General features: G+C 34.3%; 1 protein-coding gene and 1 non-coding gene across 4 annotated transcripts in view; both read left to right on the top strand.

Annotated features, from left to right (window-relative positions):
• Acvr2a (activin A receptor type 2A) overlaps positions 1-25549 on the top strand; it is a 79519-nt gene that overhangs the window by 22372 nt on the left and 31598 nt on the right. For all 3 annotated transcript variants that reach the window (XM_004869983.4, XM_087210035.1, XM_021248412.2), the window contains exon 2: positions 23531-23738. In XM_004869983.4, the coding sequence (XP_004870040.1) occupies positions 23531-23738 (208 nt within the window). The remainder of the gene's footprint in view (positions 1-23530; positions 23739-25549) is intronic.
• On the top strand, positions 5586-5689 carry LOC147828430 (U6 spliceosomal RNA). The gene has a single exon (XR_015450844.1). It is a non-coding gene; the product is annotated as a U6 spliceosomal RNA (small nuclear RNA).

Raw genomic sequence — 25549 nt, 5'->3', positions numbered from 1 at the left:
GTTTTTTTGGTATTGGAGATCGAACTTGGGACCTTGCCCTTGCAAAGCAGGCACTGGAACCACTAATTTTAATGATTGATGGCTAACTTAAATATGCCCCACTAACTAGGTTTGCATCTGTCAAAAGGAAGTCATATTTTCAGATTATTTCTCAACGGACATTTTTCTTCTTTTTCAGTCTGACAGAAACAGACTGCCATGGTTTTTCTTCTGATGTTTTGGTTTATCGCTGCCACTTCTACAAATTCAGGATAGTTGTCACTGATGCATTTCTTGTCTCATACAATTAAGAAGTATTGGTTTGATTTCTTTCCTTGACAGAAATGCTACTAGATGACCATGGTCAGAGTCTGAATCATCCACCACTGTCCCCAGGTTATCTGGTTGAACAAGGTTTGTGGCAGATAACTGTTAAATGCATACTTTATGAAAATCAGGATGTCTCCCCACCTTAATATTTTCTAACTCCTAGCATCTTGCATCTTAAATGCAAGATATATATATATATATATTTATATTTACATATATATTTATATATATAAATATATATGTAATAGAAGTTCTAATATTTCTGTCGTTCCTAAATTTTTCTTTGTTAGAGATAACCATGCCCTTATCTTCTTAGAGATACTGTTTGAGAACACAGGAGGGAAGACAATAAGAAAAGTTCCAGAGAATAATTTCCTAGTAGAGATTTGTAGAGTAGGTAGAGTGGCTTATGTACCTTTGAATAATCCATTTATTTGATACCTAACTTGTAGTTCCCACTTTGGAAACATTCATTTATGGAATCATTTTCAGATGTGTTCCTTCAAATGCACACATATATTATTTGTGGTGCAACATTGTTTTGAATCTTTTTTAAAAATAAGATGAAGTAATACAGCTTTGAGGAGATGACTGGACAGATAGGGTAGATTGAGTGGGTATATTACACTCTGTCTGAATCTCATATGGTGTTTGTATTAGAATGAGAGTTTTGGGCCAATCAAGCTTAGAAGGATGGAGTTTGTCTAAAATAGTGCTGCACAAGAAGTATAATGCACCATAAATGTGAGCCACAGAATGAAATTTTAGATTTTCTAGGAGACACATTTCAAAAAGTGAAATTAATTTTAATGTATGTTGGCATGGTATATTCAAAATATCTCAACCTATAATCAGTATGAAAATTATTAATGAGAACCTTTTTGTCCTATGCCTTTGAAAGTCAGTGTATTTTTATACTTCAGGCACATTTCAATTCAATTGGACACATTTCTAAGGCTCAGTAACCACATTTGGCTAATGGCCTCTGTATTGGATAGCTAAAGTCTAGAGCAAGTGGAAAAACTGGTGATGTCAGAAAATTGGTGAAGATAATAGGGGAAGCAAGTATGAATCTCTAAAATAGACCCTGTGAATTCCATATGAAATGGTATTATGTAGAGTCAGCAACTGATGTGAAAACAGCAGGGATATAAAATTATACAGTTGAAGTTATACAACTGAAATTATACAGTGAAACAGCAGATGATGGTGAAAGTTAAGTGCACACACAGGTAATTCAAAAGATGTCATGAAAATAGGAAATGGCAGAATTTAACAATTACTAGTATTCCATAAGAAAACCAAATCAATTGATTATGATTTAAAAAAAAAACGTTTTTCCTAACCAAGGGCTTTTTAGCCCAGACTACCTCATTACATAGTGCCACGACCCGCAGCAACATAGTTTGCAGGATAGAGGTCGTTATTCATAATGACACCCAAGAGAAGCCATTGAGATCAGCAGATAAAATGGATTGCAGAGGGGTAATGTGGTAGCAGTAGGGCAAGGAGAATGATGTGTGCTAATATAGTAGGGAGGGAGAGGCTGAGGTGAATGATTGATTCTTATGAAGCAAAAACTGGACAAAGTTCTTGGTGACCTAAGAGCAAATGGAAGATCATGGAGAATACTATGTCACAATTTTATTGCTTAGGGCATTGAATAAGAGGACCTAGTGATAGGCCGTGGTATATAACTGTAGGTAAGAGCTCAGCTCTTAACTTTAGTTCTGGCCTGAGCACTTAACTTTGTATTCCTTAGCAAGTTGCCAGGCTTCAACTTCTGTATCCAGAAAATGAGCAGAAATAATAACCACTTCATAGAATCGTATGGACTCGTTGAGGTTATTTGTGTAGTGATCTTGACTAGTATGACATCATTTCTGTTTTTCTTAGTTTAAGATACTAGGAAAAAAGAGTGACTGTCTTGTTTTGAGTATCATGTTTTCTTGGAATACATGTTAACATCGCATCATCTAAACTGTTCAGCAGTTTTCAGAGTTCACCTTGGTGAAACCTTTTATTAATAGTTCATGAAAATTTATTAATACATAATTCATGTTAGTTGAACGCAGAACTTTCTAAATCTCATTTTGTGAATAGTTGATGGTGAAACTGAGAAAAGTCTAGGATTGAATCTCAGCTCTTCTGTGTAATACCTTAATTAGTTCATCTCCCTGGAACTCAGGTGGGCTTGTTTTCAAACTAATTTGAGGATATCCTAGCATTACAATCACTTTGGATAAAAATGCAGATTCTTAGGCTCCAGTTTAGTCCTACTGAATCAATCTCACATAGGGCCAAAGAACTTTTATTTTGCTCTCAATTGTAGCTGTTGTACTGGAAAAGATAATTCTAAGATCTTGTTTGGTGCAGCTGTGAATCTACTCATATTAAAAATCTAGAGTAGGAGTTGGGTAGGATAATGATATCTGTTACTGTTTATCCTTTAGGATTGTTGTAAAGATTAAATAAGATATTTTTAAGATTATAAAAATAGTGAAAAGAAATTTTGTCCTCCTGTAGATTGTAGTATCAAAATGGCAGTGACGCTTAATCTATAAAGACTTGAAAATATTTTTTTTGTTTGTTTTTTGGTACCGGGGATCGAACTCAGGACCTTGCACTTGCAAGGCAGGCGCTGGAACCACTGAGCTAAATCCCTGGCATTGAAAATATTTTTTAAAAAAAATTGCATCTGTCCTAAATATCTACAGACTTTTTCCCCCTTGTCATTGTAACTTAAATGATCTAGCATAACAACTATTTGCATAGCATTTGTATTTTGTAGGTATGACAAGTCTAGAGATGATTTGAAGTGTGCAGGATGATGCATCTTGGTTATATACAAATACCATACTATTTCATTTAAGCGGCTAGAGCATCTGTAGATTTTAGTATCCTCAGTGGGGTCCTGGAAGTGATCCCCCAGGTATATGGACTATATGTAATTTGAAAGAATAATATCTGTTCTAATTTTTAAGTTTAAAGACTTAGTATATCAATATTAAAATGATTTTTTTTCACAAACTCCGTGACTTATTTAAAGTAGCTTGTCCTGTTTAAGGGTTATCTATAATCTACCTTTAATAAAGGTTTTCTATCAATTAACCCCTTTTGCCTTAACAAATGAAAATACCAATCCAGAATGGAAAGCCACTTCATAAGTATATAGTACTTTCTAAGGATAAAATGTCTCCCATTTTCTCTATTCCCAGAAAGAGCATTTTATTACTGAGGATCTGCTTTATATTACAGTGTTTCATGCTTAAAAAATTCTTACTTAATTCTACACATAAATTTATAGAGTCTGTTTTTATGTATCTCTGGATATGAAAACAAGCTGGGAGTGGTGGCACACGCCTATAATCCCAGTAATTTGGGAGGCAGAAGCAGAAAGATTGAGAGATCCAAGGCAGCCTGGACAATAGAGAGTCTCTATCTCAAACAAAAAAACAAAACAAAACAGCACTTTTTAAAGATGCAGAGTCCCAGCTGAACAACACATCTTCAGAGAATTTGATTTAGTGGTTTAGAATGGGCCCAGAAATTACCATTTTGGTGACTTTGATAGAGGTTGTGCAGAGCCCACAATTTGAAAACCATTGCTCTGTATTTCTTGTTGCCTTCAGAGATACAGATTATAGGTATTGGTATTGGCCGTAACATAAATGAGGAATAGTAATTCTAGCCTAAAATGAACATTGAAATGTTGGACATCATAACTCCATGTGTGTTTGTGTGTGTTTTCCATGGGAACTCAAAATGATATTAACACATGTCAAATGGAGGGACAGACCCATCACCTGCAGGTCACAGCTGACAGAAAACATAGGACACGACTGACTCGCAAAGGAGTCTATTCTTCTCAGCCTCATCTTTTAGTTTAGCGATCTGGACATGTTCCGCCAGTAAAGAAAACTGATTCTGTAATGTCAGGGTTCAGTGGCAAAATAAATAGAGAAGCAGAAATAGAATAGACAGTATCTGGTACTTCTGGTTTTTTTTTTAAAAAAACCCTTTCTTTTTTATATGCTTATTATTTCCACATCTCCTATGATAGTAGTGCACACCTCTTAAAAAGATTAAATGATTTTTGACCCTGCCCTCATTCCCATGCCAGTCCTCACTGTGGGTCCTTTTTCCCATTTCTCATTTAAATTCCCAGCTGCTGTTACTTCTCTTCCTTTTAATTGGTCCCATTATTTTTCTCTTTTTTAGTATATGATATAATTACAAAAATGAGTGAAATAGCTTCTAAAGGAAAATTAAAACACTTAAAGCAGAAAAAAAATTTGGTTTGCTAAAACCAATTTTCTTTATTTATACCAGTGCTCTTGCCTTTTTGCTTAATTTACCCCTACACCTCTCCTTAGGTGGTAGGTACTATATAATTTGCTTATTTTTATTTAAAAATTGCTAATATTAAAGGCTGAAGTCTTAGACTCGTGATACCTTGGGATATAATTCTCATCAGCCTATAGCTGTCTTTCTCTTCATCAGACGTAAGGTTTTTCCTACTTGTAGATATGTAAGTTCCTGTTGGGTCCTAACTTTTATTACAGTTTTTCCTCCCCTCTTCATTTGACTCTGAAAAGCAAAACTGTTCTTCATTAGAAATTGGAGCAGCTGGGTGTGTAAGTGATAAATGGGGAGAGGGTGTGTAAATTCCACCAGGAACTGGTTTTCAGCTTTAGTAGAAGGTCAGGGATTAGAATTATTGATCCCTGAGTCACCCCCCAGCCAGCTACTTAACAGAATAGGTCTGATGGATGCAGTTGTTCCCCATGTCCCTTCAACTTCACCTTGTCTCTCTGTCCTTATCTCCTCAGTGCACAAGTACATTGAGTATGAAAAGGGAGCATTATTATTGTTATTAAAGTCCGTATCTGTGTCTGAATTCTTTAATTTTGTCCTATACAAATACATATATGTCTCAGGCTTCCATGCTGGGTGTAGACCAGACTGAAAAAAATTGCCCTTACTTAGTTTTCGATATTCCAAAAGTTTTTACTTGAAAGAAAGGGCCTTCACATTTGAGTTTCTTTCAGTCTTATTTTAGTACTGTCAGTGGGCCACTTAATATGAATTTTTTGCCTTATAAACAGCCCTAATTATTATATAAATAGTTCTGTGACTTTTTTTAAAGAGAATGATGAATATAAACATTTCTGTGTGGTAGGATATAAAAGAAGTAGTGGAATACTGGGGGTAAATAAAAAAAATCACAAAATTCTTTTCAAACATTAATTTTATTTACAATATAAGCAACATGTTTGCTTAGGTAGCACATGTACTAAAATTGGAATAATACAGAAAAGGTAAGGATGGCTCTTTGGCAAGGGGGACAGTAGGAACACATGCAGATTATCAGTTTATTAACTCTCTTCCACCATTGGATTTAAAAGTGATTAGTTCTTCAGTTCTACTTTTCCACTATTTTATGTCATATTCCTAAATATAAAACACTCCTTGAACTCTTAGTAAACAGTTTTTCTGACTTCATTGTTTTAAGAAGGTAGTTGGTGTATTAAGATTTAGTTTATCGTTTACCTAAACAGTAAAACTTACTGATTATTGTTGAAGAACATGTGACATGTCAAGTGAAAGTTATATTAATGAAGTTGATAAAAGTTGTAATAAAGTTATATTAATGTTATATTCGTGAAGTTAGTAAAAGTAATATATTTAAGGTTTCTGTAGGAGGCTAGTCTAGATTATGTTCTGCTATAACTTTGACCCTTGATTGTGTTCATTTATCATGCTGCTTTTTTATTATTTGAAAACTATTTTCTTTACTATGCAGAAAAATATGAATAATATACTAAAAGCTATCATCTACAGTATGTATGCTTTGTTATATTGTTATGTGCAGAATAATCCATTGAGATAAATATTTAAAAATATTTTTGTGGTAATTAACAAAATTGTCTTTTAGTTAAATTTTTAATAATATTAATATAGCAAGACTATTAAAGTGTTGGAGAAAAATTTTTTTTCTTTCAGTTCAGAAGGCAAAGAATAAAGCTAGGTTTGAAGGAAATGTTTTAAAATTGTAAACATGAAAGGTTTATAGTAAATATTTCACTTTGTAATATTAATAAAAATATGTTAGTGTTAATAATTTGATATTATTAATAATTTTATTATTGCTGTTTTTCTTTTATGATATCTAGACAAGACTACATCTCAAACAACTTTGATAAATGTTAAAAGGTGTTAGATGGACCTTTTGCAGATGAGAAGGGGATCTAGGAATTGAGGGAAAAGGAAGTGAGGAGAGATAAAGTGGAAATAAAGGAATAAAATGCAAATATGTGTGTGTGTGTGTGTGTGTGTATTCCCCATGATTAATGTATTCATTATGTATTGCAAACATGTACTAATAAAAAATTACAAAAATGGACAACTGTGACTTTTACAAATAAGATTTTTACTTTTTAAGCAAGAGGCCAAGAACTATGAACTAGATTCAGATATTTACTTGATTTAGAATGTTTTTCTGAAGTTTTTAGTTGAATTTCTCTGGGTTTTGGGAAAAGGGTGCATGTTCATGTTACTGTGACTTAGGGATTTTTAGAGAAAGATTACTAAGTTTAAAGGTATTCCCTTGTTCCTTATGAAGTAATTAGCAAATTAGGTAACTTTTTCTTTATTAGAAGGAAAGGTAATATAAATATACCATAGAAACTTAACTGATTTTGAGCTGGGAACTTTGCTCAGTGGCACTGCGCCTGCCTTGCAAGTGTAAGGTCCTAAGTTCAGTCTCTGGTGCCGAGAAAAAAGAAAAGAAGCTTAACTGATTTTAATTTAATTTAATTTAATTTTTTTTGGTACTGGGGATCAAACTCGGGACCTTGTCCTTGCGATGCAGGTGGTGGTTAATTTTAATTTTTAAATTTTCACTAGTACATGTTTGCAGTACATAATGGTTACATTCATGTTGGGGAGTTGGTTCATGCACATAATATTAATTTTTTTACTTCCCTCTACTCCTTAATTCTTTGAGTTTAGAGAGCAGTAGTTTTATGAGAGTGGAGACAATAGTAAATACATGCATTTTGAAAACTTACTAATACAGTCAGATAGTGTTCTCAGTAGTTTAAGAACTATTTGTAAATTAGAGGTGATTATTTGGCACCTTTTTAAAATTCTGCCAACTGATAACTTTTATTCAGCTTTGCTTAGATTAATTTTGTGTAGCTATAATACAATAGCCTGAGACTGGATAATTTATAAAGGACAGGAATTTATTCTTTCGTAATTCTGGAGGATGAGAATTCCAGTATCAGAGTGGCAGCATCCGGGCTTTCGTACCGTATCCTCCCGTGACCCAGAGAGAGAGGAAGAGCCCAGTCCAGAAAGCCCTTTAGGACAGCGTTACTCCATGGCCTCCCACCGGGCCCCTCTCCCCGCTCCTGGTACCTGGCATTGGCAGTTAAATTCCAACAGCAGTTTTGGAGGGGCCAAACATTCAAAGCACAGCCAGCGTTTCCAAGCATTTTCTCAGTGTTTTGCTCCTGTCCATTGTTTCGCCCATTAAAAGGAGATTGGGTTTAGAATAGCCAAATGTATCATGGCCTGAGAGAGTTTCGTGTTTAAAGAAAGAAGTTCACTTGTGTGAATTGAGGCTTCAGAAGAGACAAACTGTGAAAAGTCTTGCGAGATTTGTTAAAGGTTTTGATTTTAAAGCCAAGGGCAGGGGGAAGCCATTGAACGGCCCTCTGTTGGGAGAAGAGACTTCATTTTGTTTGCCTTAGTAAAGGATTTGTCTGACTTTGGATGAAGTGATCGGATTGGGATAAAGTGGAAGCTGGGAAATCAGTGAAGGAGGAGAGGAAGTAATTTTTCTAACTTTCTAATTTACAATTGCTTGTGACTTAAATCTCTGAGCTGATGCGGTTCTTTTTTAGGGGGTTGATTCTAAATTGTTGTTTGACAGGCTAGGTAACGTTGTTTTTATGACTAAAGAGTGCTAAACATGAAGGAGTGGCTTCTCTATTGCTAATGTGAATGTCTTTATAGAGGTATTGTTATTACCTACCAATGAAGAAGGAGTTCCTGTGGCTTGTGCTCTGTATTACTAAGCAGGGATGACTAGTAAGCATTCTTCATATATAAATTTAGGCTGTGTCTGTCAGTATTTATATTTCTTCTCTCTTTTGCTTTTCTAAGTGGTCTTTCAAATGTTTACTTTTTCTAGAGGCATTAATTTGAGTTTTTCTTTTAAGTAACATGTGGATAAGGAAGCCTACCTGAAATTCCCAGGTCTTTTATATATTCTGGTTATTATTTTTGCTCTTTTACTTTACAGGAGAAATTAGAGTAGGCTTCAATGGAGCTTCACAAATTTATGAATTTCTCTTTTATTTTTTGCCTTCCCTGTCTTGTTTTGAAAATTAGGTCTTCTTTTTTTCCCTGCCTACTTTTGTTATTGTCAGAAATTAACATTAGTAATCCTTATACACCTAGTGGTTGAATGTTCACTTCCAAATACTTGTACTATGTTTTGCACATCCACATATTTTGTTTAGTGCCACAACATACAGTTTATATTGTTAATTTAGTCTATACCTGTTGTATTTTTAATTTAGTAATATATTACTTGAGCTAGGAGGATAGAATCTTGTAATATTTTGTAACAGTAAGTGGTAAATATGGCATATAAGGTAAAACAAACAAACAAACAAACAAAAAAATCAGTTCTGGGAAGAATGCCAGAAAATGTTTTCCTTTAGAAGTGATTGTTTTGTGGTTGGAAGGTGCTTAGTTAAAGTCTAAAATTTTCATTTCTGTACAGAAATTTTATTTGGAATGTTATTCTCTTTTGTCCTATTTCTGATGTGTCTGTCAGAGGTCTTTGGGGGGACATTTTGGACTTTGGGGCAGATGTTGGACAGTATTGCTTTTTTGTGATGCTTAAAAACAGCACAGAGTAGCCAAATCGGAAGATGAGTAGGGCCTCTAGGGTATGTATTAATGTAGAAAACAAAGGCCTATTGTCTATTCTATTCATAACTGTATACAGATTACTAAAATGAGTTTTCAAGTGAGAAAGAAATTATACAGTAACATTTTTAGATATTTCTTTTTTTAATATAGGAGTTTTGCTCCTTGCAAGTTGGAGCAGCATGATTATATATTTTTAAAAAGCTGTTGATGATTTAAAAAAATAAGGCTAGTTAAGTGATTCTATATCCATTGTTATTTAATGTCATAGTGAGTTATTAGCTTGTATTCTTTTACTTTAATAGACTTGTATTGCTATTTTAAATACAGGTCTAAAGTACTTGCTACGTAAGCAAGTATCGTTAATTTTTTCAACTGCTATTTTAAATTGCTAGATATTGCTTTGATGAGAAAAACATTTATGGTGGATTTTTGTTTTTGTTTTTAAACTTTCTGACTCTTGACAATGCTGATTCCTCAAGGGTAATATTTCATATTGCCTTCATAACAAGCGTAAATGAACAATTTTTATTTTTATTTACAGCAGAGTTTGATGATTTACTAAAAAGAGGGTCCTCATATTCCCAAGGTAATACAGCACTACAAAACCAACCATAATGTAGGTAGCATCTCTTCAGTTTGAGACTTGAAATTTGTTTGTAGCAGGAACCATGGTGTTTGTGTTTCTTTCATCTGTCTTTTAGGAGCTCTCTTCTGATTCTGAGCACTTACCTTCATCTCTCATTTGTCTAAATTTATGCCTAGTTTTGGCTTTTAGACAGTTTTTAAAAAGCTTATGAACTCTGATGGGAACATTAACCTCTAGGTGCAGCTGCTGTGATTCCTCCCCCCGCCCCAAATGAACGTCTAATATCGGGGTTTTTTTGCAAAATCTTGGTAAAACTTGTTATCTGCTTGTACGTATTTTGATGTGACTCATTTGAATGAGTCTCAGAGCAAATTGTATGCAACCTTTTTAAAAAGTGATTTATTGGTGTATTTATTTAGGTATTTATTTAGGTACTGGAGACTGAACCCAGAGCTTTCACACTAAGCTACACTTCCCAGCCATTTTATTTTATATTTTATTTTTATTTTAATGACCCTAGCATTTATAGATATATCACATGTTTTGTGGCTATAGGCAAAAATAATTTTCTGTTGTGCTTTATCTTTGAAGATACCTAACTTATCCTGGGCAATATATATCCTTTATGATAGACTAAATATCAGGAAAGGGTTAGCAGCAGAGAAGCATAGATGTATGGAAGCCAGCTTCATGTTGTCACAAATTACAAACATTTAGAAACAGCCAGCCACCCAACCCAATAAACCAAATCATTTTTATCTCTTAGGCTCTATTTTTGTCACTTTCTATACTTTCTTATGTTCAGGGAAACCAAATAAGGGACTAAAGAAAGCAAAAACTTGATCTCTGTGCTTTAATTTGACAATCCTTTTGGTACCCATGGCCATTTAGTCAGCGTAGATTTTTTTCCCCATTAAGTTTATTGGTACATTTTAGGTATACGATACAGTTACATTCATCATTGGGAACTTGTACCTGTACATGATGCATCTTGGTTCTTATTTTTTCCCCATTCCCCTGCCCTCCCTTCACCCCCTCCAGCCCTCTTTATTTACAAAGACTTTGTTTCCATTTTTTCCTTTTCTCATCATTTTTCCTTTCCCTTCTTTCCTTTCCCCTGTCCCACTTCCCCTACCCCTTTAGACCTTTCCTTCCTATTTCATATTATCCATTATACATTTTGATCCTTATTTACACTTTCAGTTTGTCACACCAAGGAAACTATTTGGTATTTACACATGCATGTCCTATTTATTTCACCTAAGAGTTTGGCCTCAATGTGCATCCATTTAGTTTTAAATGTCTCTAGTTTCTCATTCTTTATGGCTGAGTAGTACTCCATTTTCTAAAAAAACCCCACATCTTTTTTATCCATTCTCCAGTGGATGGGCATTTGGAGCATAGATATTAATGGATATTATGGAGATAATAGATATTACCCCCCCCCCTTGTGCTGGGGTTTGAACCCATGGTCCTTGCACTAAGCTATATCTCACCCCTTTTTTATTTTTAGTTTTTAAAATTTTGAAACAGGATCTTGCTGAGTTGCCCAGAGTGGGTTCACACTTGGGATCCTCCTGCCTCAGCCTCCCAGGGTGAGCATTGGTTTTCATTTTTTAGTTAGAATGCTTAATGAGTTTCTTTCTATTCCAACTCAGTTACTTACTGTTTTTTTGATGAATCTTAAAATACCACTTGTCTACTTTTGATGTCTTCCAGGTCTGTCTTGTCTTTTACCATATCCAGTATGAAACTATATGGAATACTCTAGTCTAGTGAGGGCCATCTTGCCAAGCACTCTGCTCATTCAAAATCCTGTTTATTTGCTCTTCGTCTTCCTTGCCTGTGCTCACCAGTCCATTTGCTCTATAAAGCCTTCTTTTCCTAACTCATCTAGGCATTTAGGAATTTACTTTGAGCACAGTATTGAGTGCCTATACTGTGCCAGGTGCTAAGGGTGCAAACATGATAACTGGGCTTGTTTTACAAGCTCCTAATCTAATAGAAGTCCTACGTTATCACCTCAAATTCCTACTGCATTTATCTTACTTTTGTGTTTTAATTTATAGTAAAGCACATGAAACCAATGTTTTTCTAAAAATTATTCCTTAAGTCATTTTAATCTTTTCAAAGCTTTTCATATTTTAAATCTTAATTTTAGAGAAGTAGAGCTTACGTTTCATGTGCACCTTATATACAGAGGCTGAAGATAATTTTATACAATATTTTTAGTGCACCTGCATTTCCACTGTGCACTGTCACATGAGGTGTCAGGTGAGGAATTATCTACTTGTGGCATCATATGTTGGTGCTGAAATAGTTTTGGATGTTGGAGCATTTCAGGTTTTAGATTTTTGGATTAAGGATGCTCAATCTGTAGTTACTTTATGAAGATCTTAGTGTATACTTAAACCAGCTGTCCAGCCGGGTGGAATAGCACATACCTGTAATCCCAGCTACTTGGGAGGTGGAGGAAGGAGGATTGCAAATTCAAGGCCAACCTGGGCAGCTTTGTGAGACTGTCTCAAAAATAAAATAAAGTAGATTGGGGATGTATAGCTCAGTGGTAGAGCATTTGCCTAGCATGCATGAGGCCCTTGGATTTAATCCCTAGAACTACAAAAACAAAAACAAAAATCCCCACCAAAACCAAAAACAAAAAACCAAAACAACCCAACTGTCCTAGCAGATGATAGGTGACCAGGAGAAGTGACTGGTACTAAATCTGTCACTGCCATCCTGACTGTACTCAGGAGTGGATCCATTCTGGATAGCTTGGGCTCCTGTGCCTAGTCCTCCATACAGGTCCTTGGAAGATGGGTGCTTGCCTTGGGGAAGAGGGAGCCTTAGAACAGAAACACATGGAGAGGCCTCAGGTGCTTCTGAGAGCTTTGGAGAGAGAGGTGGGTGGGAGACTAGGCAGCCAATCTGCCAAGAGATTCTGACTTAAATCTCTTGATTTGCAAGAAACATTTTCAGTTGTATTATGGTATGTGGATTTTAAAATGTAACCAGGAGTGTAGCACATATCTATAATCCCAGCAGTCTGGGAGGCCAATGCAGGAGGATTGAAAATTCAAGCCCAGCCTGGGTAATTTAAGACCCTGTCTCAGAATAAAAAACAAGAAAGGGCTAAGGATATAACTCCATGTGAAGGTGAAGGTCCTGGGTTCAATTCCCAGTTAACTCCTTCCCCCCCCCAAAATTTTGTTTCTCAAAATAACTGAAATGGAAGTAAAGATTATTCCATTATAGAATACCTTTCGGTGGTTCAGTAATAAGACAACATTGGTTGAAGATATATGTAAAGTTTGAATAAAAATCATTTTATAAAATTTGCTTCGCTATTTTAAAACATAAGCTTTTAAGTTAACAAGTTAAGCATACCTTGGACTATATCATGTAAATATATAAAAGATTTGTCTTTTTCATGTTGGTCAGAATTCTTTAAATCTTCTCTTTGAGGAAAAAGAGAATTCTTTTTACCTAGAGGAATACTTGGGATTTGTTTATGGCAGTTTGAAAGTTTCTGGGTAATTGGATGACTGCCTAACATTGTGAAGGATTGTTAAATAATACAGCTTGAGGTAATAAAAATCTGTATATATTTACTTATTTTAGGGTTTCTTGATGTTTCAGTCCAAGAATTTTCCAATGATTTACCTCATCATTTATTTGTATAGTACTTTTGATAATTGCTTTTATTTTTAAAATTTGTACTACAAGATGTTTTGGTTAAAAAAAAATATTCATTTTGATGTCTTCGAATCTCTGGACTTGCTGTCTGTCTGGATAGTGGCAGGAGCAATGGCATGTGAAATGAAAATAAGAATTGTTTTTCAGGTTGATTTGATAGATTTGAAATTTCATTATGCTTTCCTGGAGGACTCAAGTGGGCTATGGGAAGCACGTGTTTAGGCTAGGCCTTTAGTCGCACACCTGTTGATACTGTAATCTTAGTGATTGGTTGATAGTTTCAGAGAGCAATATAATATTTCTCCAGAAATGAGTCTCAGATTTATAAGTTGCCAAAACAATTTTTTTCCTTTTTCTGTTTAACATTGTTTGTGTATGTAGGAACATTGTGATAGGATGAGTCTGGTTACAGGGCTGTGAAAGACATTATTCTCTTTTTATTTATTTATTTTCATTTCATTTTATTTTTATTACCACATATGTAGTAGTATTATATAGTAGATATAGTAGTACATTCCTCATGAGGAGTGGGTATCTATACATAACACATGTTAATTCTTTTTTTTTTTTTGGTACTGGGGATTGAACTCGGGTCCTTGCACTTGCACAGCAGGCAGCAAAACCACTGAGCTAAATCCCCGGCCCAATCCTTTTCTTTTTAATACCCTTCCTCTCTCCGTCATCTCTTGGTCCCCTTCCCATTTGCAAAAGATCTATCTCCCTACTTCCTATTATTTATCTTTTATTTTTTTCTTCTCACATAAGAAAAAAACGTGATATTTAAGCTTGTGGCTCTGATTTATTTCATTTAACATTTTTGTCTCTAGGTGCGTCCATTTTATTACAAATGACTGATTTAACCTTCATGGCAGAAGAGTACTCCATTGTGTATAAATACCACCTTTTAAAAATCCATTCTGTTGATGGACATAGAGACTGCATCTAGGTTTTAGTTATTGTGAATTGTGCTGTTCTTTTTTTTTTTTTTTTGGTACCTCTGGACCTTGCACTTGTGAGGCAGGTACCGGAACCACTGAGCTAAATCCCTGGCCCCGAATTGTGCTGTTCTAAACATGAGTATGCATGTATCACTGTAATATGATGTCTGTAAATCTTTCAGGTAGATACCTAGAAGGGGAATAGCTGGGTTGAATGGAAGTTCTAGTTTTAGTTTTTTGAGGAATCTCCATATTGGTTTCCATAATGGTTGTACTGGTTTACATTTCCTCCAAAAGTGTATGAGTGTTCACTTTTCCATGCAGCCTCATCAGTATTTGTAATTATTTGATTTCTTGATGACAACCATTCTTTCTGAAGATAGAATCTCAGTATAGTTTTAATTTACATTTCTCTAATTGCCAAAGATGCTAAACATTTTTTTCATGTGTTCATTGGCAATTTGTACTTAGAAGTACTACTTCTGGGAAGTATTCATTTCAGTTTCCCATTTTGTAATTGAGTCTTTTATTTTGGCGGTTCTAATTTTCTTTGAGTTTTTTGTGTATTCTAGATATTAGATCTATCTGAGGAATAGCTGGCAATTTTTTTTTTTTACAATTCTGTACGTCATCTGTTCACTCCATTAATTGTTCTCTTTGTTATGCAGATGCTTTTAAATTTGATATCCCATTTGTTGATTCTTGGTATTATTTCTTGTGCAGTTGGAATTATGTTCAAAGTCCTTGCCTACACCTATCTTCAAGAGTTTTACCTATTTTATCTTTCAGCAGATTGTTTCTTTTTTTAGCATTTAGATATTGGATCTAATTTTAGTTGAGTACATGGTGAGAGATACAGGTATAAGTTCAATCTTCTAAATGTGGATAGCCAGTTTTTTTAGCACCATTTGTTAAAGAGGCTGTCCTTCCTACAGGATGGTTTTGGCCCCTTTGTCAAAGATTAGGTAGCTGAATGTGCCTGGAGTTGTTTCTGCATCCCCTATTCTGTTTGATTGATCCATTTGTCTGTGTTCTTTTGTTTTGTATTGTTTTATTTATTTTTTGCCAATATCTTGCTTTCTTTTTTTTAATCTCTGTGGCTTTGTAGTATAACTTTAAATTCTGGATTGTTATGCCTTCTGCTTTGCTCTTGTTGGCTAGGATTGCTTTTGGCATTCCAGGTTTCTTCTGTTTCCATATGAATTGTAGTATTATTTTCTCTGTTCTGTGAGGAATGCTATTAATATTTTGATTGGGATTGCATTAAATCTTTATATCAGTTTTAGATATATGACTATTTTGACTGTATTGGTTATGTCTATCCAAGAACAGGGGATATCTTCCTATTTTCTGATGTGTCCTCTTCAGTCTCCTTTTTCAGAGAAATGTAGTTTTAGTTGTAGAAGTCTTTCACTCCTTTGGTTAGGTTAATTCCTAAGTATTTAATTTTTTTGTGAATGGTATTGTTTCCCTAATTTCTTTCTCAGTGAGTTTATTATTGGTGTACAGGAACACTTTGTTTGTTTGGGTAGCAGGGATCAAACTCAGGACCTCCTGCTTGTGAGGCAGGCAGCAGAACCACTGAGCTAAATCCCCAGCCCCAGGAACACTGTTGATTTTTATGTGTTGACTTTGTATCCTGCTACACTATTGAATTTGGTTATTAATTTTAGGAATCTTTTGTGGCATTTTTTAGGTCTGCTGTGTATAGAGGATTTTGTCATCTGAAAATTATGGTAATTTGACTTTTTCCTTTCTTGTACATAGCACTTTTATTTCTTTCTCTTGCCTGATTGCTCTAATGTTTTGGAAACTGTGTTGAGCAACAGCAGAAGTAGAGGACATCCATCCTTGTGTTGCTCCTGATTTTAGAGGGAAAGCTTTCCACTTCTCCCCATTTAATAAGATGTTGGCCACTGGTTTGTGATAAATGGCTTTTATCATATTGAGATAAGGTCTTTCTGTACTTATTTTCTTCAGAATTTTTATCATGAATGGATGTTTGATTTTGTCAAAGGGTTTTTCTGTGTCAGTTGGAGATGATCATATGATTTTTATCCTTGCTTCTGTTTATGTGGTGTATTACATTTCTTTATATATATATATATTGAACCATCCCTGCATCCCTTGGATGAATCCTACTTGCTCATGATATATGATCTTTTTGATAATTTGTTGCATTGTTTACTAGTACTGTATCTTTGTTGAAGATTTTTGCATCTATGTTCATTAAAGCCTGTAATTCTGTTTTTTAGTTTGGTGCTTTTCTGGTTCTGGAGTCTGTGTAATGCTAGCTTCCAGGAATGACTTTGGGAGTACTTAGTCCCTTTCAATTTCCTTAAAGAGTTTGAGCAGTGTTGATATTAGATCTTCCCTAAAGTTCTTGTGTAAATTGTCAGTAGAACAGTCAGAACCTGGACTTTTTTTTAGTACTGGGGATTGGACTCAGGACCTTGTGCTTGCGAGGCAGGCGGTGGAACCACTGAGCTAAATCCCTGGCCCTGGACTTTTATTAATAGGTAGTTTTTTTATTATTTCAGTTTCATTTCCTTTTATTGAATTGTTCAAGGTTTTTATATCTTCTTAGTTCAGTTTTGGTAATTCGTATATATATCTAGGAGTTTGTTCATTTTTTTCTGAATTTTCAAATTTATGTTTAGAACATGTATTCTGAAATTAGTTACTGATAGAGTAAGTCCCCAACTTAGTTCTGGGAGAACGTTCATAAGTTGGATTCATTCCTAAGTCTGATAAAGTTCATCTTATACACCTATGACACAGATACACAATGTGTATTGCTTTGCACTTCCTAGCAGTCCCCTTCACATCACTACTGCTTTTCCTCTTGGATTCAGACATCCTGGACTCTGATTGAGCACTGTGCTACTATACATTATCACACTGTACAGTAAGCACACAGCAGCACAACTGTGATAATGTCTGACAGACACGTGAGCTTCTTCCATGATTTGTTTGGATCTAGGAATATTCATAATGCGAGGTCTGTTTATGTCTGTGAAAGTTTACACTTCGAATGTTCATAAATTAGGGATTTGCTGTAATTTGGATTTTGACAGTGTCTGTTGTGATTTCACCTTTTTTTTTGAGACAGGTTCTTGCCCTGTAGCTCAGGCTGGCCTGAACTCACTGTGTAGTCCAGGCTGGTATCGAACTCACAGCAATTCTCCTGCCTCAGCCTCCCAGATGAACTTTTTCGTTTCCAATTGCATTGATTTGGGTCTTTTCTTTCTTTCTTTTGGTAAGATTACCTAGCGGTTTGCCTATTTTGTTCATTCTTTCAAAGAACCAGCTCGTTGCTTCATTGATTCTTTGTATGTTTTTTAGTCTCAGTTTCATTAATTTCTGCTCTGATCTTTATAATTTCCTTCCTTGTACTAACTTTGGATTGGGGTTGTTCTTGTTTTTCTAGGACCTTGAGGTGGTGTATCTTTCCACCTGTTACAATTCTTGGTGGATTTTTATTCAGTTATTGTACTGTGGTTTTGTATTTTATCATTGGCTAAGTGGTGATTGTATTTGGAAGGTGAGATAGTCTTAGAATTGAATCACCCCCTTTCTTTTTCCATTTGTATTTATTTGATTCAAACTCTATAATGTCAGTGTATTTTACTGAGAATGACATATTGTAACCAACTATAGCTATACTCCCCACAAAGATAAAAGTTTAAAGAAGGGAAACTATTGATGGTGTAATTAAAGAGTGTAACAGATGGGAGAAAATAATTCTTTAATTTCATATTAAGTTACATCCAAGATATTCTGTGATTAATTCATCAGATATTGAGTACCTTCTGAATTTCATGATCATGCTAGATTAGATATGAGTGATTCAATCATGAATAAAGCACATTATTTGCTATCAAAAACTTGAGTCTTGTGGAGGACATACCAGTCTGTCATCACCTTCTATCTTTCTAATGAAGAAATGTTAATTCAAGCCATTTTCACTTGTGTAGTTTCCACAGTCATTAAACTGGGCATCTATTACTTTTAAAAAAAAATTTAATTCACAAAAATTGTGTACACTTGTGTACAATATGTTTGAAATATGTGTATGGTGTGAAATGGCCAAATTATATTAATTTCCATATGCATGACCTCATAAAATTTATTTTTTTGTGGTGATAACACTTAAAATCTAATCCCCAGAGACATTCTGATGCAAAAGGAGGGGAGGAGTCCTGATTAAAGATTCTTTAGTATTTTGAGAAAACTTGAAAATCACGTGTGAGATTTAGCCTGAGAGGCTTCCTAAAGAGCTGGGTGTTCAGGAAAACCTAATAGTAGATAGTGAGGGAGGGCATTCAAGATGTATTTGCTCAAACTCTGTCCAGTTGCTCCAGCACCATTTCTTGAAAAACCTATTCTTTTTCCATTGAATTGCTTGCTTATTTGTTAGAAGATAATTGGATGTATTTTTGTGGATCTCTTTCTGTGTTCTTTATCTGTTCACTGATTTGTATATGTTTGCTTCCTTCAACACACTTGTCTTAATACACTACAATTATATTCTAAGCTTTATGTTGGGAAAGTTAGGAGTGACTTATCGCATTTTATTCTTTTTCCAAAAAAAGGTAGAATAAACTTGTTTATATCTGCAAAGAAATTTGCTGAGATTTTGATATGAATTGCATTAAAACTAAACATCATTTAGGGAGAATTGACATCTTTATTATGTTTAGTGTTCTAATACATGAACAGAGAGTTCTGTGTCTCCATTTATTTCATCAGCATTTTATAATTTTCCTTATATGGATCCTATACATGTTTGTTAGATAATATCTAAATTTGGGGAGGGCTTTTTTGTGTAATTGTAACTGATACTACATTTTTAACTTTAGTTCCACTTTGTTTATTGTCAGTATATAGAAATGCAGTTGATTTTTACCTGTTTCTTGTATCCTGTGACCTTACTGAACTCACTTGTTGGTTCTTACAGTGTCTCTCTCTCTCTCTCTCTCCTTCCTTCCTTGCTTCCTTTCCTCTCTTTCTCCCCACCCCGCCCTTTCTCTCTTTCTTTCACCAGGGATCAAACTCAGGACCTTGTGCTTGCAAGGCAGGCGCAGGGCCACTGAGCTAAATCCCCGGCCCTTGTTTTTCTTTTATATTTTAAACATTGCTTGGGATTTTTACATAGACAATAATGTTATCCTCTTAGAAAAATCCTCAAAATCTTTTTCAGTGAGTGTTCCAGACAGCTACTATTCATTGATAGAATTGAAACTCAGTGGTACATTAGGTTGGTACTACTGCTTCAGGCAACATTCGGTGTTTTTTGTCAGTTTTATTGAAGGGGTGTTCCTATAACTAAGTGGACTCTTCTTTTGGACATTGAAAATAATTGGGGTTTTTTTGGCATGAATTAAATGGATGATAATTCACAGAAACCCATTCCTAACAAAACAAACAAAAGGTGGTTAGCCATGCTGCTGGAATTAGGACGTTGTTTTAGACAGGGAATGACAGAGCACACAACTTAGGGGCCAAATGCAGCCTGTAGCTAGGAATGGTTTTACATTTTTGAATGATTGAAAAAAAAAAATCTAAAAAAGAATAATATTTTGTGAGATGTGAAAATTATATAAAGTTTAGTTTTTAGTGTACATAAAGTTTTATTGGAACATAACAGTGTTCATTCATTTACTGTCTGTGGGTGCTTTTGTGCTTCATGAACAGAGTTGAGTAGTTGCGACAGACCATTTGGCCTGCGAAGCCTAAATGCTTACTGTCTGGACCTTAGCAGGAAAAGTTTGTCATCCCTTTTTAAGATAACAGTGGAGGACGTAAATGACTGCTTCTGGAGTTTTTTGGTAAAGGAGGAAATGTAGTTTGCTCATATTTTGAACAAGTTTCTGAAAAGGAATAATTTAGAAATGGCTATTGTTTGTGTATAGTTAAGTAGTAGTAGCAGTCTTTCTTTCATAGATTACAGTTGACGTAGTTACCAGCATAGTTTACAATATGTTAGTTCATGCTATTTCTTCCCTTGTTGAGGGAAATCCATGGCACTATTACTGCCCACTAGCGACTTAGTAATTACACCTTTCTGATAGTATATAATAGAGGAGCTGTTCTCAAATGTTTTGGTCTCAGGACTTCTGTAGGCTCTTAAAAATTAAGAACCCCCAAAGAGCTTTTTTTTTCTTTTTTTAAATGTGGATTATATACAGTAATATCTTTCATATTAGAAATAAATATAAGAAATCTTAAAATATTAATTTGTTTAAAATAGAAATAATAAATCCATTCCATGTTAGCAAGAGATCTTTATGAAAAATATTTTCCAAATCAAAAAGAAAGTGAAATTTTTACATATTTCTTTCATGATTGTTTTAGTAGAAGACAACTGAATTCTTCTATTTCTCCATTCATTTTGTTGTGATATATTATTTTGATTGAAGTATATGAAGGAAATCTGGCCATATATGGATATATACTGTAGTTAGAAAAAAGGTAATAGTTTACTACGTAACTTTAGATGTTTATGGGTGTTTTTCTTTGATACCATAACAACTCAAAAGGTGCTACTTTCTTTTCTATTTTTAAGTCAGAATTATTAAAGTATAATGTATATAGAATAAAGTATATCTTTAGCAGTACACAATTCTGATTTTTAATTAGTATTTATGACCCATATATACTGGTCATGTAACACCATCATAATTGAGGTGTGGAACATTTTTGGCATCCCATGTCCTTTTTTTCTTAGGGTTTTTTTTCCCAACGGTTTCACTATGAGCCCTCCTGCCTTAGCCTCCCAGGTGCTGGTATTACAGGAATACGCCACCGTACCTGTAATATGTCCTTTTATAATCACTCCCAGCTCTAGCACCTTTGATCTGATTTCTGTCCCTATAATTTTGCCTTTTCCACAATATTGTGTAAGTGGAACCATATAGTAATAGCCTTTTGAGTCTCTCTCTCTTTTTTTTTTTACTTAGAGTAATATGTTTGAGATTCATCCATGTTCTACAGCTGTCATTAGTTCATTCCTTGAAATGTTTGATTATCTGTTAATCAGTGGTGGACATTGGGTTGTTTTTAGTTTTTGGAAATTATAAATAAAGCCATTCTAAACAATCACATAGAGATTTTTGTGTGGAGATATGTTTTCATTTCTTAAGTAAATACCCAAACGTGTGATTGCGGGGTGTATGTTTAACTATAAGAAGCTGTAAAATTGTTTCCCAGAGTGGCTGGACAATTTTGCATTTGCACACAAATGTCCCAGTTGCTCACATATTTAGCAACACTTGCCATTTTCAACTTTTTATTTTCTTTGGTTTTAGCTATTCTAATCGATATTTCACTGTAGTTTTAATTTGCTTCTCCCTAATGATTGATGATTTTTACTAACTGTTCATGTACAATTTTTCTGCTCGAATCTCTTGTTTGGCAAAGCATCTAATTGAATGTTTTGCCTATTTAAAAAATTTGACAGGCTGTTTTCTTATTATTGAGTTGTGAGAGATCTTTTTATATTCTGAATATCAGTCTTTTTTGTGTGTTTTTGAGACAAGATCTCTCAAGTCCTCAAACTCCTGTACTCAGATCCTCCTGCCTTAGCTTTCCCAGTAGTTGGGACTGCAAGTGTGCAGTATCATACTTGGCTTCAGCCCTTTTTTTAGAAATGTGTTTTGCAAGCATTTTCTTCTGTTCTGTGCTTCCCTCCCCACAGCTGTCAGAGTAGAAATCTTACTTTAATGAGGTTCAGTTTATCTGTTCGTTCTTTTGTAGTTCATGTGTTTTGTGTTCTAAGAAATCTTTCCTAATTCAAGGTCAGAATGATTTTTTCATGTTTTCTTTTGGAAGTTTTATTAGTTTTCGGTTGTATTTTTAGGTCTGTGGTATGTTTAGAGTTAATTTGTTGAAGTCCAGTTTTTGTTTGTGTCTTTTTGCATGTGAATATTAGTTGTTCAGCATCAGCTCCTGCCTTCCTTATTGAATTGCTTTGACATCTTTGCTGTACATCACTTGACCATATAATGTGTAGGTCTATTTCTGGATTTTCTATTTTGTCTCATTGATGTATGTGTCTGTCTTTTTACTAAGACCCTGCTATTTTTGTAGCTGAGGTTCTATGGTCAGCCTTAAAATCAAGAAGTATGTGTTCTTGTTTGTACCTCCTTTTTAGAATTATTTTGGGTATTCTGGTTAACTTTGCTTTTCCAAGTAAGACTAGAGATAATTTCTTATTATCTCTAGATAATTTAAGACAATTTCTTAAAACTTAGTTGCAATGTTGAATTTGATATCATTAATGAACTTTTTGTCCTTTTTATTAAAATTTATTGATCTGCCTTACACATTGAATAGATATTTTTACCCATTTGTAACATCACACATAATTGATTTAGAAAATACTAGTTCTGTGAATTCTATAGACCTCCCAAATACTGGCATATATATCAGCATTTAAAGGTTACTCTGAATATTGGGAAGATAGCATGCTAATGGTAGTAGATATGAGATTTTCTAAAATTATTATTTTTGCCTGAAAACTCAAATTTCATCATTGGCAATGTATATTGTCAGTTGCTTTTCTTGAGCTAACAGGTTCACTTCGTCTACTTTTGAGAACGTGCCTGCCAGATACCCAAGTCTGAATAGCCATGGTTTGTTTAGTCTACAATTCGGTCATACAAGAGCTTTTTCTTGAGGCAACTGTTAAAGTTCATCATGCAGCAGAATTGTTTGCCTAGTTCTTATTTTGTCATGCAGAATATTGAGAAAAGATCTTTTCAAGGGTTGAAATCTCATAAAAGTTAACAATTTCTGCAGCTTTCATCAAGGATGTTCTTAAATGAAATGAAACAGGCATTGTCTAGAAAAATCTTATGATCTATGTAGACACTTCAGGTTATTATGATTATTTTCCAGGGACTAACCTGGAAACAGAAACCCAAAGTTATAACACTGGGAAGACAATAAATTGTTTATATTTTAGTAACCTAAAGTTGGTATGTTAGAAGACAATCTTTTAAGAGCTAATCTAGTTACATTAAATCGTTGTTTTATTATCTTATAGGTGCTATACTTGGTAGATCAGAAACTCAGGAGTGTCTTTTTTTTAATGCTAATTGGGAAAGAGACAGAACCAATCAAACAGGTGTGGAACCTTGTTATGGTGACAAAGATAAACGGCGACATTGTTTTGCTACCTGGAAGAATATTTCTGGTTCCATTGAAATAGTGAAACAAGGCTGTTGGCTGGATGATGTCAACTGCTATGACAGGTAAGGACATATTTTATGGAGTTATTAACATTATAACGTTAGAATGCTATAATAATGCTATAATGACACAAGCTAATGTATTTCAAAATAATAAAAGTGGCATGTTTATGTTTTATCTTTGTTGTATTTTGAAGAATCTTCAAGTAGTGAGAACTCTTAAACATCATTTCTTTCCCCTGTTGTGAGAGTTATACTTGTATGTGAATTTTAAGGAAAGAGAATTTTTTAAAAATTACTTTGGTGCCAGGGATTTAGCTCAGTGGTTTCGCCGCCTGCCTTGCAGATGCATGGACCTGAGTTCGATCCCGGTACCAAAAAAAAAAAAAAAAAAAAAAGAATTCTGTGAAAAATTACTTTGGAAGAAAGTATGTCTGTTGAAAAATGTATCCTCAAGGAGAATACACCTTAATTGTAGTATTTAATTTCCTTTCAGTTTCCTTCTTTATGTACCTTGAAGAAATTGATCTCATTACGTTTCCCGCGTTTTTTTCCTTGCGAAGTAGGCCTTTGTTCTTTATCCCAAGAGACATTTTAACTTGACATTCAGAATACATCAGAACTAACATAGTCCTCACAGAAAGCTGTTTTATTTAAAAGATCTTTCTTAAATTGTTCTGCACTGGAAATAAAATACAGTAGTCGTGTTATTGACAGCCTGTGATCTGTCTGTAAGACGTCCCATAGATGTTGGGTTGATCATTTAATTTGCCTGGGCCATAGGATTTCCACTGCTCATGGGTGGTGAAGGCTGTCAGAGGTAGCAGAGTCCTAGATATTCAGACATTCAGGAGTCAAAAAGTGGGACTACATGAACTGAATACTAGAACTACTTCTTTAGGAGCCTCAAATGATTACCTGGAGTCTATGATTGGTTAGCTATATATGACTAATAACAACTTTCATTGAATAAGCTCTGAAAATTAATTTAGCTCCACTTTTAAGTGAGAAATTAAAACAGTCATTTAGATATGCATTTATATCTAGGGTATACGTTTAAGGCTGTGCATTTTCTAGGGATTATTTCTTTATACATACATGATGTAGAGCATTTCTGATTATTGGTGTCTCTACCAGCAGAAGTGGCCATCTAATGATAAGTGCTATTAGGAAAGGTAAATAGGGAGAAATGAGAGAAAAAAATTAGGTTTGGGGAAATCATCTTTGTTCAAAACTATCTTTTATTAATTATTTGAAATGAGAGATTCCTATTCTTTTTTTCCATGGTAAAAAGCTACCATGCTTCTTTCCTAAAAACTAGTATCTTACTATGCTACTCAGGCAGTGCTGTCATGAGTAGTGAGCCATTCACTGGAAGTCTGCAGAGTGCATTATTCAGTGCATATGCTTGCTCTTAGAGCGACAATTACCATACTAGCTTTATTTCTGGAGATTACATGCTAATATAAAAGTATGTGAGTTTTGTTCTTATGTTCCTGGTGTGATTGAAAAACAAATAGTTGGGATAGTAAGAAAAGTAAGAGAAAGGAAAAAATTCAAGAAATGTCAAAGTGTAAAGAAAAGACACTGATAAAATAACAATGAAATTGGATAGTGAAAAGTAATTTTCTTGAATTAGGCTAAATATTTAATCATGTCTCTCCTGTAATTTAGGGCAAGATTCTAAATATTACCTTAAAATTTTTTACATTTTTCATTGTAAGTTGTTAAAATGTAGCTTGCAGATTTGTCTTTTTACCTTCTGCTAAGTAGATATTAGTACAGATTATATTTTAAAATTAGATTTTGTTAAAACTGTCATCTCTGAAATTTCTTAAACTTTTTACTTCAGAGTGAAAACAATATTAGAACCA

Source organism: Heterocephalus glaber, unplaced genomic scaffold, assembly GCF_053883595.1.
Source record: "Heterocephalus glaber isolate CG9 unplaced genomic scaffold, H.glaber_assembly_v1.0 deba00001097, whole genome shotgun sequence".
NCBI lineage: Eukaryota > Metazoa > Chordata > Mammalia > Rodentia > Bathyergidae > Heterocephalus > Heterocephalus glaber.
Note: the sequence above shows the minus strand (reverse complement) of the source record. Positions and strands in the feature narration are given on the sequence as shown.